The following is a 15,432-nucleotide window of genomic DNA, read 5'->3' as shown; positions in this document are numbered from 1 at the left end:
GATAAACCATTTCCCTTGGTCACCATTCAGTCTTGGAATTGTCATCCTTTGGGGGTGTCACCTTTCAGAGGTGTTTGCAAAAAGCAGGGCCTTTGGTGAGGTGTCTCTTCAGTAGCCCAAATCTTTTTTCCTGCAGCTACTGGTTGTAATGGACAGAATACGTAGTTTCCCGCTCTCTAGTCCCATCTCAAAGTTCCTGAATGGCTTAGAGATCCTTCTCACAAAAGCACAGGTAAGATGACTGACTCTTACTCATTTTAATTTGTTATCAGTTGAGAAAACATTATCTTGTGTCACCTTTATTTTAGAGGGACAAAAAGTTAGAGTTTGGGTTGGATATGGATAAGGATAAACCTTTCTAGTTTTTTGTTGTTGTTAATGTTTTTGGCATGGGTCCAGATTATTGTGGTGGAGCCTTGCTTCTATGGGGCATGTGAAGGACTTGCCTCAGCTTCTCTCAAAGGTGGATGGCCACCCATACCAAGGGTGGACTTTCTGCCAGGACTTCCAGGCCAACTTTTAAACAGATTGAATGATGTCACATATCACCCCCCTCAGTCTTCTCAGAGCCTCTGAAGTGGCTGTCTCCCTGTTTATCAGATTAGGGCTATGACCTTGGGTGAGGTAACATGACTAACAGCAGAAATTTAGACTTGTGCCTCCAACCCTGTGCTTTCTGCCTGCCTCTAAACTTGGCTCTGCTGGAATTCTGTCAAGTGACCAGAAAGAATTTGAAACTGGCTAATCTGGATGTAAACGCATTGTTATTGGTAGATCGTTGTGTAAGTTGTCTTAAGGATCCAATGGTCTCTACTCAAGAAAAGTCTAAGATGTTCCTGAGGGAGGTTGTGATTAGGGATTGGGTATTGGCCATACTGATTTTATCTATGTTTGTTTAGGATTGGGAGGAGAATGCAAGTAGAACTCTGTCTCTTCGGAAACATCTCGATTTAGTCACTCAGATAATCATTCGATGGCGGAAACTGGAATTAAAGTAAGTGATGTATTTGTCATTTCCCTGGCCCATCCTGAATGCATGTTGTTCAAAGAGACTTTCATCTTTTGAAAGTATGTTTCTTCAAATTTATGTAGTATGACAGTAAGATAATATCCTTTTCTCTCATATTCTTATGTTCTCTCATACAGTAGTCACAGAAATAAAATCAGGCTATTTGAATTACCATAACAGAGACCAGGCAGGCAGCACTGTACATTCCTGAGGCAGCAAATTTGGGGTGGCCTCTCCACATCTATTTGGGAAGAGAGAAAAGTGCACATTTAACTTCTTTTTCTGTGGTTCCAGATTTTTCAAACGAATTCCCTTAAATGCCTCTTTGGCCTCTTCTCTCATGTTTCAGCTGCTGGTCTATGAGTTTAGATAATACCATGAAGCGCCATACTGAAAAGTCCACCAAGCACTGGTTCTCCATCTATCAGATGCTTGAGAAGCATATGCAGGAACAAACAGAGGAGCAGGAAGGTAACACCTCTCAGTAAATGCCCTGCTTATCTAGAGATTCCAAGCTAAATTTAAATGGTTGCAAAGTGTCTCCTCCCATGTCTCTTCTCACCATTGCTTTCACATGGTGTGTGCCATTCATGGTATTCAAGAGAGCTCTGTAGTTCTCTTACTGAGAGAATAATAAAGAATGTAAAGTCTAGATATACCATAAATTTTTCTAATTGTGTGTCGGTGAATGTGAAAATAAGGTGGCCATCCTGTAAGTAGTTTAAGTGCTTAAGTTGAATGTGTTTCATTTTATATTTACAGTGAGCACCTCATAATTCAGTTTCATAGTTTGCCGTTAGTGCATATAACACACCCTGGGTGCAGCAGTTGTTTTTAAATCAGCTTGGAATCTAACTGCAGTCTTAACTTCAGAGCTTTGCTTTAGTTGTGGTCTTTACTTGATGACCTTCCCTTAATATATCTCATAGTAGCTGCATGCATGTTATGAATTGGGAGTGGTGGTTATAGTGACATGGATGTTTTTCTCATTAAACCCCTAAAGATGACAAGCGGATGACCCTAATGTTGCTGGTCAGCACATTACAAGCTTTTATTGAAGGATCCTCACTGGGAGAATTTCATGTACGACTTCAGATGTTACTGGTTTTCCATTGTCATGTCTTGCTGATGCCACAAGTTGAGGGAAAGGGTAAAGATACAAATTTTCTTTCCTTTGTTTTTATATTGCACTGTTGAATTGTCTTATGCTTTGATTTCTCCACATTATAAATACCAGGTTTTAAACAAGACCCCTTAACCCTCATTTACTTTGACTTGCATTAAATATAGGGAAAAAAACACTAAAGTACAGACTGATTTTATATAAATGAACTCTGGCATAGGTAAATTGCCAGATGCGGATCTTGTGAACTGGGTGTGTCGAGGCAGCACATCTTTCTGTGTAGACAATGTGTATGTCTTACTAAGTTTCTGCTTGATATAGGTCATAATAGGTTCTTTGATCTGCCACATATCAAACAACAGCATATAAAATTCCTACTGTAAATCATTATCCTAAACCAAAGCAATTTGGATGAAATATCACTATGAAATGAGTGTAGACTGATGTGAATGAACAGTTAAGGTGAGCCTCTTAGTGTGCCATCTTTTAAAATAGGCTCAGTTTCTGCTGACTTTATAATAGGATTCAGAGAAAGGGTTTGGAATTGTAATTATACCATCTTCTGAGAACAAAAGTGCAACAAAAAATTCACTGGAAGGTAAAATGAAAAAATAGGGTAACATTGATAGCCTTCATCTTCGGGATTGCTAACCTCAAGCAAGCTTTCCGAAGAACTGTCAGATAATCTGCCCAGGAAATGTGCTGCAGTCACATGACCTGAAGAGTAATGAGGATGGATAATCTCTGAAATGTGAAACTCACAGGTAGAGCCGGCAGCACATGTAGCAAATGTGGTGTTTTTATTTCCTTTTCATTTCTTCCAGATTCACTTTGCAATGTTCTGTGGAATTTGTACCATTATTACAACCAATTCTTTGACCGGGTCCAGGCCAAAATTATGGAACTTCGTTCTCCTCTAGAAAAAGAACTTAAGGTAAGATGAACAGCTGTCATGATAGTCTTGGGAGAACAAAATCAGCAGATTCTTTTTATTAAGTCTGTTCTTTTATCCACTTAACAGTGAGGCATGGGCTTCTAGGGAATGGAAGGGAGGATGGCAAGATTTTACATTTTGTGGCATTGATTGCATTGCTGACCTAGCAAGTGTGTGAGGGGTTAGTGGAATGGCCTCTTGCAAAAGATTGCCATAAACATCTGTTAGTGCTTGCTCCTCCAGTCTTATTCAGGCTGTTTGACCCACCTCAGAGGACCACCATCTAGTATTGGTTCATGGGTTCTTGAGGTCTCATGGAGGTAAGGAGGAACCTCTCTTTTTAATACTTTCTACATCATTGTCAAGCTTGGTATAAGGATGTGACTAATTTGTGATTTCTAAGCTGCAGTACATATCACTAGCAAGTGGTTTGTTGATTGTAGCAGCATTTTTTTTTTTTTTTTCGCCTCATTACTTTGGAACAAAGACTTTGTCTTTTTTTAGACTTATTTTATTTATTCACTAACATACAGTGCTGTATTTGGGAAGGTATAGGCTATGGTCTTTGGCAAACACATGATCTAAAAAGAAGCAAGAAAGACTTCACCTTTTAAAAACTATCCCTTGAGCTTCATTTATCTTACAGGAATTTGTTAAGATATCTAAGTGGAATGATGTCAGCTTCTGGTCCATTAAACAATCTGTGGAAAAGACACACAGGTAATTTATCTTTTAAAGCTGGGGGTGGCCAAAACTCAGAGTTTTCCTATGGTAGCAAGACTGTATTGTTACAGTGAACTTAGTACTGCCTTGAATTTATTAAAAAACATTGAGTTGTTTTGGTGTGACTTCCCATTACCATCTTCTGCCACCCAAAAGCAAAGTCTACCTGCAACAAGGAAGAACTGGTGTGTTTGAGACAAAGCAGGCTATGTGCTATAGAAAGCCTGAATCCCCTGCTGCCTACTAGATTTTTACCTTGAACAAAGTGATCCCACCATTCCCAGCTTCAGTTTTTTGTTCTAGAAAAGGAAGTGACAATATCTGCCATAGTTTTCCTTCAGGGAAAAAAAAAAAAAGAATTATGAATATCTAAGGAATTCATTGTATACAAAAAGTGTAGGTTAAAAGTCATCTGTGTATGTATTATGTCATTTTTATATTTCCTCACTTTTCCACCCAATTTTTTCTCTGTATTACCTGCGGCCAGGACCCTCTTTAAGTTTATGAAGAAATTTGAAACTGTCCTGAGTGAACCCTGCCGTTCATCCCTGATGGAGAGTGACAAGGAAGAACAACCCGACTTTTTGCTGAGGCAAATAAATGCAGCCACAAGTGAGGTGTCCCCCATTCAGAGTCTGAATAGGGCACTGAAGGAGACACTCTTAGCTCAGCCAGCAGCTGTGCAGGTATTATTAGTTCATTGGATAGTATTTGTGTATGCCTGGGCCAGTTGGGTAAAACCTATGCTTTCTGTATAAGGAGTGTCCTTAGAAGTAGGCAAAAAATGCCTTTGAAATCTCTAGACATACATAGCATTTGTTCTTTGCTCAACCCTGCTAGATTTATAGAATTGACTATGGAGTTCTTGAGGTTATTTTTCATAATCTACTTTTTTTTAAGGGTTTTAGGGATTGCATTCACACTCCTTTATCTCCCCAAGATTGGTCTTTTTTAAAATATTTTTTTAAAAGATTTATTTATGCATACAAGAGCTGGGGTACAGGCCAGAGATGCAGCGGGGGTGAGAGGATTCACCAGAGACAGAGTGGGGAACAGAACAGGCAGACTGACTGAAATATACTGCTGAGGGGAGCAGCAGGCGAGACAGGAGAGGTCTGCTTCACCATGTGGGTTTCTCTCTGGCTGGCCAGGGATTGAACTTGTGCTGCTGCAGAGGCTGTGGATTGCTTCATAGTGCGTTGCTTAACCCCTTGTGCCACCAGAGAAGCCCTATTTTTAATAATTTAATAGTGCAGAAAGCATCACAGAGGTTGATTATATTTATCACCTCCTTTTGTCATGCTGATTAAGATTTTTTTATTTGCTATTGATGATAGCATGGGGCTTTCAGGGATTTTCCAGGAGAAAAATGAAAACATGCCTCTGATGGATGAAAGCCTTTCCCTTTATTTTATGTCTGTATTGATATTTGAACTGTTAATCCAGAATTCAAGAGTGAGGAGAAATGATAGAGTAAGATTTGACAGATCAGTTTAGCTTTACCTGTGAGTCTGAGAAACACAGTACAGCACAGCGTCTTAAAGGCAGCAGTTAATGTTTTATATTTCTGCTGTATGCGTTGAGTAAAACTGCAGTCTCTTAATGGCTAGCTCAGAAACATTGCTAGAAGTGGGTACCAGGTTCTTATGCAGTGATCCCATATGCAGCATCATTATAGTTTCTAAATAACCAAAATGAACTGGGCCTTTTTAAAATTTTGATGATGTTGCAGTTATTTTTGTAACACTTCAGAGATGGTGAAAAGAAAACTTACTGTTTGCTGAGCCAGGTGTGTATGGAGAGAAACAGCATTTAAATTTAGCACCAGTTTAGATAAATTTAGTATTTTGTACTAAATTAGTAGTTACTGTTGTGCTGGGCAGTGAGACTAACCTGTGCTCTGTTTCAGGTCACAGTTCCCGAACAGTATCAGGGTGCATCTCTCCCCTTGGAGGGGGAGCTTCTGTGCCGCTTGCCAAAGCTCTTGAGACGAATGAGGAAGATGTGTCTGACACTCATGAAGGAAAGCCACCTTCCTCACCTTGTGGAGGGCCTCGATCAGTTCACCAGTGGGTACCAGCAGCTGCTGAGCTAGGGTTGGGTTTGCTCTCACTATTTTCCCCAGTGGCCCGGGGGGGGCTGGGAATTTGTTACCTATGTTTTTTGACATCTTGATTGAAGAGTGTTGAGCAGCTAATTGAATAGACAAGTGGGCTAAAAATTGGCTGAGCCCAGATAGGCACTAACTAAAGTCACATAAGCTGTCTTTATATTGTTCATCTTGTTCTCTTCTCACATAAGCTAGTGCTGTGTTTGCCCCTTTCTACAAAAGTCTTGTCTGCATTAACTCTTTTTGAATGGGGACATCAATAGAGAGCATGGAGATGGAGTTCCCAGAGACTATGAGCTGTCCCCACTTTTCAAAATTTTGTCTCCCTTGAGTTAAAAGAAAAAAGATTCATAGACAGTTCTCTTCTTGAGTTCTTCACTTCATAAAGGTATAGTAGTTTGATCTCCCTATCTTGTTCAGGGAAGTTAAAAGCTTGGTAGTATAACATCTGAGTGGCTGGGGAAGAGAACATAGATGTGATAGATTGTCGGGCCTCTGCACAGCCTTTATTTACCATTTCCTGCACCCCACCCCCTACATAAGTGAGCCTGGTGTCAGAATGGAACTGGGCCTTTAATGAACTTATAGTTTGATCTCAGAGTTCTTTTTGCATGTTTATAAATGTTTTATCGGGTGGAATCTAGGAAGTAGCAGGAGAATATATTATCTTAATGGATAAGAAGTTTCATGCTTTTTTTTTTCCAACTGGAAAAAAATTCTGTATTTTATAAAAGGGTTCTATCAGAAAAGAGTCTGAATCATGTACATTTTTTAAATACTGGCAAAATCAGATACATATATATGCCAAACTAGATAAAAATTGGATGTAGAGTAATGAAGAAATGTTGAAGAATGTGGTAGGATAGTAACAATAAAAACAAAAAATTTAGCATCCCCTGAGTGATGCCTATTCTTACTTCATTTGCAAGGCTTCTAATGCTTAAGCTAAATAAGTTGCCCAAAGTTATAGTCTAATATTCTGATATTCATTGCTCAATATGACCTGTATGCCTGAGCCTGATGATGAGGATGAATGAAATGCAGATCCTCTGGAAAGAGCACACACTGTATGATGCAGCAGTCCCCTCTCTCTTCTGACTCTTACATTGTCAGTATACTATGTGGTATGTTTTCTCTTATTTGCAAGGCTAGACTGCTTGCATTAGTTTGCTAAGGGTGCCTAGGTACAATACCACATAATAGGTAGCTTAAAAAACAGAAATTTATTTTCTCAATCTCTGGGGGCTAAAAAAGTTCAGGATCAGAGTGTTAGCAGCTTTGTTTTTTTCTGAGGCCTTTCTGCTTGGGTTGTAGATGGTAGTCTTTTCTCTGTGTTTTACACATGTTCTTTGCCTTGTGCATATCTTAATGTTTCCTAACTCCCTTTCTTTTTACAGGATGCTGGTTAGATTGGATTAGGGCTCACCATTATGATTTCATTTTACCACAATTACCTTTTTTATAGACTGTTTCCAAATATAGTCACAGTTGGAGGTGCCGGAGGTTAGGATTTTACATGAATTTTGAGGGACGCAGGCCATAACATTGCTGATGGCAGGTTAGCAGCACCCTATGCTGGTATTCAGCAAGGCAGCTCAGTGCTGGAGAAGAATTTGAGCTTTTAAGTCAGTTAGCCCAGGGTTCAAGTGCAGGCTTTATCTTCTCTTTAGCTAATAACCTTTGGAAAGTGACTAGACCTCTATGGGAAGTTACAAATACATGCTTCTAGAGTTGTACAGATTAAACCAAAAAATCTGCCAAATATGTTACTGCAGGGAAGGAGCTCAGTGTGTATTGTGCTATTGGAAATTTACATTTGGTGATTTATTTTCCTAGTATAGTTCATTACACATGGTGCTTAATAAGTGCTTTTTGCTTGAGTATAAAACCCCTAAATAAAAAAAAAAATATGCATTTTTGTTTGGGTTGTTTTGAGATACGAAATCCTATGTGTATTTTTTTGTGTCCATACATCTTGATCAATTGACTTGCTGAGTATTTACCACATGCTAGGTACTGCATTAGTTACCTGGGGTATAAATATAAATGGCATCTGGCCATCCTTTCCCAAAGAGTTCTTAGTATTGGGTGATTTTAATAAATTAAAAAACCCTTTAGATTTCTATATTTCCTCCTTGTTTTTCACACAGGTCAAGTGATTTCCTCTGTGAGTGAACTGCAGAACTTAAAAGTGGAGCCTTCTGCAGAGAAGGAAAAGCAGTTGTCAGAAGCCAAGCACATTCTCATGCAGAAGCAGCGAGCTTTATCAGATCTCTTTAAACACCTTGCTAAAACTGGTAAGATTCTTACCTAAAACCTGATTGAGCATAATCACCATCTTTTATTTTTTTTTTTGAAGATTTTATTTATGCATACAAGAACTGGGGTACAGACCAGAGGTGTGAGGGCGGAGGTGGGAGGATTCACCAGAGACAGAGTAGGGAACATAACAGACTGACTAACTGAAATACACTGCTGACTAACTGAAATACACTGCTGAGAGGTCTCCTGTGCCATGTGGGTAGCTCCCTGGTTGGCCGGGGATCAAACTCCTACTGCAGAGGCTGCAGATAGCTTCACAGTGCTGTGCTTAAACCCTTGAGCCACCGGTGAGGCCCCAATCACCAGCTTTTAGGGAGAAAAACAACATGGGTGGTTTGGGAAAAATTTCCAGAATTGAGATTGTGGAAAACAGAAGGTGGCATGCAAGGTTTTGGAATATCTTTCTCAGCATTCTAGTCAACAAATGAAAATACTATGAGGAACCATTTGCAATCCCCGTGGTTATGTAATGAGTCTTCTCAGAAACCATATTTTCATTTTTATCACCACATGTTGTACAGCATCCACCCTTCAACATAGCTTCGAGAACAGTGCTTCTCAATCTTTAATGCGCATTTGAAACAGCTGGGGAATCTTAAGTGCACAAGCAGACTCTGTTTCAGTGGGTATTAGGCAGGGCCTGAGAGTCTGTTTTTTGCCAACTATTCAGGCAATAATGTTCCAAAGACTTGACTTTCAATAGTAATATCATTGGGGGAAGTTGTATATCCATCCTCTCCCAAGTTTTTTCAACTTGAACACATGTTATTTTTTTTCCCTAGGTTTGTCATATCGCAAAGGTCTTACCTGGGCCCGTTCAAAAAGCCCTCAAGAGATGCTTCATCTTCATCCATTAGATCTCCGGAGCGCATTGTCTATAGTCAGCAGCACTCAGGAGGCCGAGTCTAAGTTGGTTTATCTGTTTTAATTTTTTTTTAAAGATTTATTTTATTTATACATACAAGAGCTGGGGTGTAGGCCAGAGGTGTTGGGGTGAGAGGATTCACCAGAGACAGAGTGGGGAATAGAACAGGTGGATCTACTGAAATACGCTGCTGAGAAGACCAGCGGGCGAGACGAGAGGTCTGTTGCACCATGTGGGTTAGCTCCATGGCCAGGGATTGAACTCGTGCTTGCAGTGCCTGCTGATAGCTTCATAGTGCTGAGATTTAACATCTTGTGTCACCTGGGAGCCGCTATCTGTTTTATAAATGTAATGAGTCCTCCATGTCCTCATTTGCCAAAATGAAATAGCAATACCTCTCTTGCATTGTTATAAAGATAATTTGTGGAAAAGCGCCTGACTCAAGATCTGGCACTTGGCAAACATTTAGCTAAGATTTTTTTTTTCCTTTTCTCTTCCTCATATTTGTCTCCTTCCCTCCACCTCCCTCCCCCAAATAATTGAGTTTCCTGAGGTTACTCAATGATTTGAATATATAGGTAAGAATCTGTGGAGGAATGGGCACATTTGTAGCTATTCCATTTAAATGAATCTCTGAAATTTGCACTGTAAACTTTTGAGACAGAACTACCTCTTTGTTAACAACTACTAGAGTTAGTAAATGATGATTTGCATGAGCTGGGTACAGCCTATGTTTTGTTTGTTCAATGTGCTTGAATTCAACACAGCATTGTAAAAAGTAGAAATTTTACATAGACAATTCTGGATTTTCAGGAATATTTGACCAAGTGGGCTTGTTTTCCCATTTGGTCAAAAGTTAGCTATAGGTCCCTTGTTTTGAGAGGACACGTGCTCTCTAGTTCACTATGGTTAGCTATAATTCCTGTTGCCTTTCCCACATTGGGGTCATTTGTCATTGCCATGTATCATTTTGTGATTGGCTGCTTGCCCTTAATCACTATATTATCTGTTTGGCCTTTGGAGATCTCTGAATTTACTGGCAAGATACTTACAAAGTTTTCTTTAAGGAAACAGGATTGTCATAATTTATTTCTCCACTCTACTTCCAGTGTTAAGTATATAATGCATCTTTTGTATAAAGGACTTATGAGTGCCTAACTGAAGAATATTCACAGAAATAGCACTGTTCAGGCTATTGGCTTTGGGTTGTTGCTGAATATACCTATCTCTGAATTTTCAGTTTCTGGGATGGGAAATAGTGGTTTTAATTTCAGTTCCTGGGATGGGAGATAGTGGTTTTAATTAAGTAATTCATGTTGACTCCTTTTACAGGCTGCTTGCAGAAATCTCATCTTCATGGGATGGATGCCAGAAGTATTTTTATCGCTCTCTTGCACGGCATGCCAGACTTAGTGCAGCTTTCACAGCTCCTGCCAAGGTAGAATAATAGAACCTTAGCATCTCAGGGGTCAAGGAAAAGTTCTTGTTCTTTTCAGCACAGGGCAACATTCTCAGACCTTATCAAGTGATATAGTCCATACTGGAAGTAACTGAGCATTTTATACATCATTAAAATGGTATGGTTTGTGCTTAATCAAAGGGCACCTAAAAATAAATTTAGTCATTCATAGTTGCTAGCAGGACCAAATGCATAAGACAAATTATAGAGGAAAAACTCCAAAGGAGAATGTTATCTTCAGGTTTTCTCCTCCCTTGTTAATTGTATTCCATTTTGGTATTAAATGTGGTTCCTCTTTATGGAATGTCAATGATCAGTGGATGCATGATTTGAGAAGAGCTGCTCAAAAAGATGAATGTGCTACCTTTAGAGGGCCGCACATACAAAACTTACTGAGCAAGGAACTCTCCCTGAGGATTGCCAATGGGATGAAACAACTTTCAGTGGCTCCTGTGTGGGTGGTGGTGTTCACCAGTGACACCTTCCAACTGCTTTTCTCCTCCTCCCGCCAGGACATGGGCATAGGCAACACTGAGCGGTGTAAAGGGTTCTCCGCGCATTTGATGAAGATGCTTATCCGACAGCGGCGTTCCCTGACCACCCTAACTGAGCAGTGGATCCTTCTAAGGTATCAGTTGACCTTTGGGGTTTCTGACCTGAATTAAGAAAAATTGTGCTCTCGATCGGGAAGTGAAATTTGAGGCCCAGAATGGTAGCTAGGGTTTCTCTTGGCTTAGCGCTTTTGATGATGTACTTCTGTCCACTGGTTCTGGCAGCACTTCTAAGGAGAATGGAGCCTGGGGATTGAGTTCAGGACTAAGACAGCAAAAATTGTGACTGAATTATACTGGTTCTGGGAAGTGGGGCCTTTGCGCTTGACAGATTGTGGGCTGAGAGACAGGGTTGTGTTCATGGTATTAAGGCATCTTAGTTTCTGGGCACAGATCAGATTTGAGTCACTTCAGTTTGTAGAACTTTTTACATTACAAAATAGCAATTTGCTGAAACATACAAGGTTGCTCCTCAACAAAAGTAGATCTTTACAAGATGACAGTTGGGAAGCCTATCGTTAACTATTGAGTTGATTTTTGAGTGAGAGGTAGCATTACAGACTAGTCATTTTGAATTCAGCTGTTTTCTGCTCTACTCATGGTTTTTCTGGTAAAACATATTACATTTACTAGATCTGAAAAAAAAATGGTTGAATACTAATAATAAAACAAAACTAGCAGGCAACCATAAATAAGAGACATTCTACGAGGGAGAGGGAGGAAAAGGGATCAAAACATGGGAGAGAAGAGCATAAGAGACTGGCGATGGTTCACAGGTGAACTGGTGGTGGAAATTTTACAGGGAATACACAATGATGTAAAAGATACAAATTAAAAAACAAAATATACTTTAAAAAAATTTAAAAATTTTAAAAATGGTTGAAATCATTGCAGTGTTGACTATGTTAGAGGTGAGAGGGCTATGAGCGGCAGTTGATAGTGAGTTGATACTTCTGAAAGACTGGAGAATGTGTTTGAGTCATTGGAAAACAATTTAACATTTAACATCTTGTCTGCTAAGAACTATCTGAAAAGAACTTTTGGTTATACCTTGATTATATGAAAAAATCTACTTGGTTCATAAATAAATTTATTGTTAAAAACAGTTCATGGTGCTATTGTGTTTTCTTGTTTCTCTGTACAGGAACCTCCTCAGCTGTGTGCAGGAGATTGAGGGCAGGTTGACAGGGCCACTGGTCTACCCTGTGGCCTTCCCGCCTCAGGATGGAGTGCAGCAGTGGACTGAAAGGCTACAGCACCTGGCCATGCAGAGCCAGATCCTGCTTGAGCAGCTCTCCTGGCTCTTCCAGTGCTGTCCAAGCACACAGCCAGCTCCAGGCCAGAGGGATGCCCAAGCACAGGATCATCCTTCTGCTCCATCTCCAGAAGAACCAGAGCTCTCCAATGGACAACTTTCTGGAACAGTGCCAGACCTCATCCCATCAGATCTGAGTTATCCATCCCCAGTACCTGGAAGGCAGCTGCCCTCTGGTTGCCGGATGCGGAAGGAGGACCAGCTTTGGCAACAATCGACAGCAAGCTTAATACAGATGATGAAAATCATTAAAACAGTGAAAGCTGATGTTGACAAAATTAGGCAGCAATCTTGTGAGACTCTCTTTCATTCTTGGTGAGTGTGCCTAGGTTTTTATTCTTCCTTTATGTGTATTTAGGTGCTTTTCAGAATTTGGTAATGGGAAAAAATTATGAAAGGAATTATGCTATAGTCCTTCATTTTTCAGTGGATCTGTGGAGGGCCTTGTAGCATTTCTGGCATTAAATCTTCAGATACAGTGAAATTTGCCCTGCTGAAAATTTAGTGGTTGTAAGGAACTGTGTGGCTGTGGGTGCATATCACATGTGTGCCAGACCCTGCCTTTAGCATTGTGACATTTCTATTGCAGGAAGGATTTTGAAGTTTGCTCTTCTGGACTGAGTTGCCTATCCCAGGTGTCAGCTCATTTGCAAGGCCTAGAGTCCTTGTTCATTCTTCCAGAGATGGAGGTTGAGCAAACAGACATACAGATGGCATTAATTGAGAGCCTGGAATACGTAAGAGGAGAAATCAGTAAAGCCATAGATGACTTTACTAACTGGAAAACACATCTACTTGCGCCAGGCAGCCAAGGAGGTAAGCACAGTTGATCAATGAGGGAGTAAAGGCCCAAAATGGCGTCTTATAGATTTAAGACTAGATAATCCTAAAGATGCATAGTTTGTTCTAGATTTATCTGTCCAGGGTTCTAAGGTAGGCAGGTGTGGTGGGAACTTTTTTTGGCCTCATTTGCTTAAATACTTGCTTCTGAATTGTCTTCATGTCATTGACTTTGTACTACATGTGTAGGCAAGGAATGTATCATGCATCTTTGTGTTTAGCACAGCTTGACATGGTGGCTCTCCACTGTGCTTTGCAGGTGACTGTTGAAATGAAGATTGTTAATGATTTCCAGAGGCACTGAAGCAAATGATTGTTGCTTTGTGTTTTTGTTTTTTTAATTTGTTTGTTCTGGACCATATTGCTAGGAAACCAAATGTTGGATGAAGGGTTTGTGGAAGATTTTTCACAGCGAATGGAAACTGCCATCCGAGCCATCCTTTGTGCCATCCAGAACCTTGCTGAAAGATACAGTAAAAAAACAGAGGAGGAAACTGACCAAACAAGACCACAAGAAGAGGATGGTATATCTGAAATCAGGCAAAAAAAATAGTTTCATTTGATTTAAATTTTTGATGATTACTTTTCTGGGTAAATACTTTAGGACAGATATTAGAAATAGTGGTTGTTGATGGTGAGGATAAAATGTTTATTTTTCATTAATCATCATGTCATTCTTTTCTGTGAATGAAAGAGTCAGCAGGCTTTGGGAGACTGCAATCAGGACATCTAACAAAACTCTTAGAGGATGACTTGTGGGCTGATGTGAGCACCTTGCATGTGCAGAAAATAATATCTGCTGTCTCTGAGCTGTTGGAAAGGCTGAAGTCATATGGTGAGGATGGCACAGCAGCAAAGCACATGGTAACCAACTGTTTTTCACAAACTTCTTGCTCTCCATAGAGGGCCAAGCAAAGGCAAAGCGGGTTTCTCTCCATAGAGGGCCAAGCAAAGGCAAAGCGGGTTTCACTTTCCTTCATGCGGATGATTACAAAGCAGGCTTTTGTCGCAAAATCACTACGATTTTTATCCATGTACACCGCATGTTTATACATGTACACATCATTGACACCTGTGAAACATGGGCTTAACAGTTAGATGCATAGGTGCAAAAATGCTCATAGTCCAGAATACCCATTATCTTGGGAATCTTTCATATCCTAATTACATTCTCCTGGGTATTTGGTATTAGTGGTGGATGTTGTTGCTATTAACTAAAGCTTAATGGCCATACTCTGCCAACTCCATTCCCTTCACATAGGACAGCAGAGGAGAAGTCATTGTCTCCACAGTAAGTCTAGAGAAGCAACTCATTTTGTGGGACCTTATATGTGTGTAACTTTTTAGTACTGCCTTCAGTGTCAACTTTGATTCTCATTAGTTTGTTTATCAACATTTTATTTAGGAAAAAAAATCCTCAAACTGAGAATTTAAAATGTATTTTTGTAAGGGTTGGTGTAAAGAAGGAAGAAATCTTAGGTGTCTGCATGTATATGTGTATGTTAAAATACATGTAAAACTTAAAACTAAGGACGTATTTAGTATGTTTGCAATTTTGTACAATTATTGTTGCTATCTAGTTTAGTACATTTTTATCACCTCAAATGAAACCTCTCGTTGAGCTGTGTGAACAAAGCCTTCTGATTTGTTTTGCCCCTAGTTCTTCAACCAGTCCTGCAGCTTGTTGGCACGCCTGGTACCTATGCTCTCTGGGTACTCAGACCTCGTCCTCTTCTTCCTGACTATGTCTTTGGCAACTCACCGAAGCACTGCAAAGCTGCTCTCTGTGCTTGCCCAGATCTTTACGGAGCTCGCCCAGAAGGTAAGGGCTAATCAGGTGGAGCAGCAGTCACCCAAATATTACATACTTGTTAGTATTTGGTTTGACAGTCTTTTGTTTTGGACCTTCTCACATAACAGGAGGTGATTTGCTCTCCCTGTGGATTTTTTAAGACCTTGTCTTGGCACCCTTTTATCAAGCCTGTTTCTACTATAGTCTTAAAAACTGTAGGTCCTCCTATAGAAACTGTCTGAGTTTGCTATTTTCTATTCATATCCTTCTCTTTGCCCCCAATTTGAAATCTTCTGATAACTCTGAGCTAGACTTGTAGGAAAGATGAATCCTTAAGGCAATTAAGCTTTCTTGTGAGCATTTTAACTTTAATAGTGAAATCATTCAAT

The 15,432-nt window shown here is 39.9% G+C and overlaps 1 protein-coding gene across 1 annotated transcript in view; it reads left to right on the top strand.

Annotated features, from left to right (window-relative positions):
* The window catches only part of MDN1 (midasin AAA ATPase 1), a 155,615-nt gene that overhangs the window by 116,722 nt on the left and 23,461 nt on the right, over positions 1-15,432 (top strand). The window contains exons 64-80 of the mRNA XM_037518752.2: positions 137-232; positions 900-994; positions 1,359-1,480; positions 2,013-2,159; positions 2,957-3,066; positions 3,713-3,786; positions 4,277-4,475; positions 5,699-5,858; positions 8,050-8,196; positions 9,004-9,130; positions 10,419-10,524; positions 11,058-11,173; positions 12,241-12,726; positions 13,001-13,227; positions 13,620-13,775; positions 13,946-14,115; positions 14,912-15,073. Of these exons, the coding sequence (XP_037374649.1) occupies positions 137-232; positions 900-994; positions 1,359-1,480; positions 2,013-2,159; positions 2,957-3,066; positions 3,713-3,786; positions 4,277-4,475; positions 5,699-5,858; positions 8,050-8,196; positions 9,004-9,130; positions 10,419-10,524; positions 11,058-11,173; positions 12,241-12,726; positions 13,001-13,227; positions 13,620-13,775; positions 13,946-14,115; positions 14,912-15,073 (2,700 nt within the window). The remainder of the gene's footprint in view (positions 1-136; positions 233-899; positions 995-1,358; positions 1,481-2,012; positions 2,160-2,956; positions 3,067-3,712; positions 3,787-4,276; positions 4,476-5,698; positions 5,859-8,049; positions 8,197-9,003; positions 9,131-10,418; positions 10,525-11,057; positions 11,174-12,240; positions 12,727-13,000; positions 13,228-13,619; positions 13,776-13,945; positions 14,116-14,911; positions 15,074-15,432) is intronic.

The sequence above is a fragment of the Talpa occidentalis genome, unplaced genomic scaffold (genome assembly GCF_014898055.3).
Source record: "Talpa occidentalis isolate TD23 unplaced genomic scaffold, MPIMG_talOcc4v2.1 talOcc4.2, whole genome shotgun sequence".
Taxonomy (NCBI): Eukaryota; Metazoa; Chordata; class Mammalia; order Eulipotyphla; family Talpidae; genus Talpa; species Talpa occidentalis.
The sequence above is the reverse complement of the archived record's forward strand: the minus strand, read 5'-3'. Positions and strand labels throughout refer to the sequence as shown.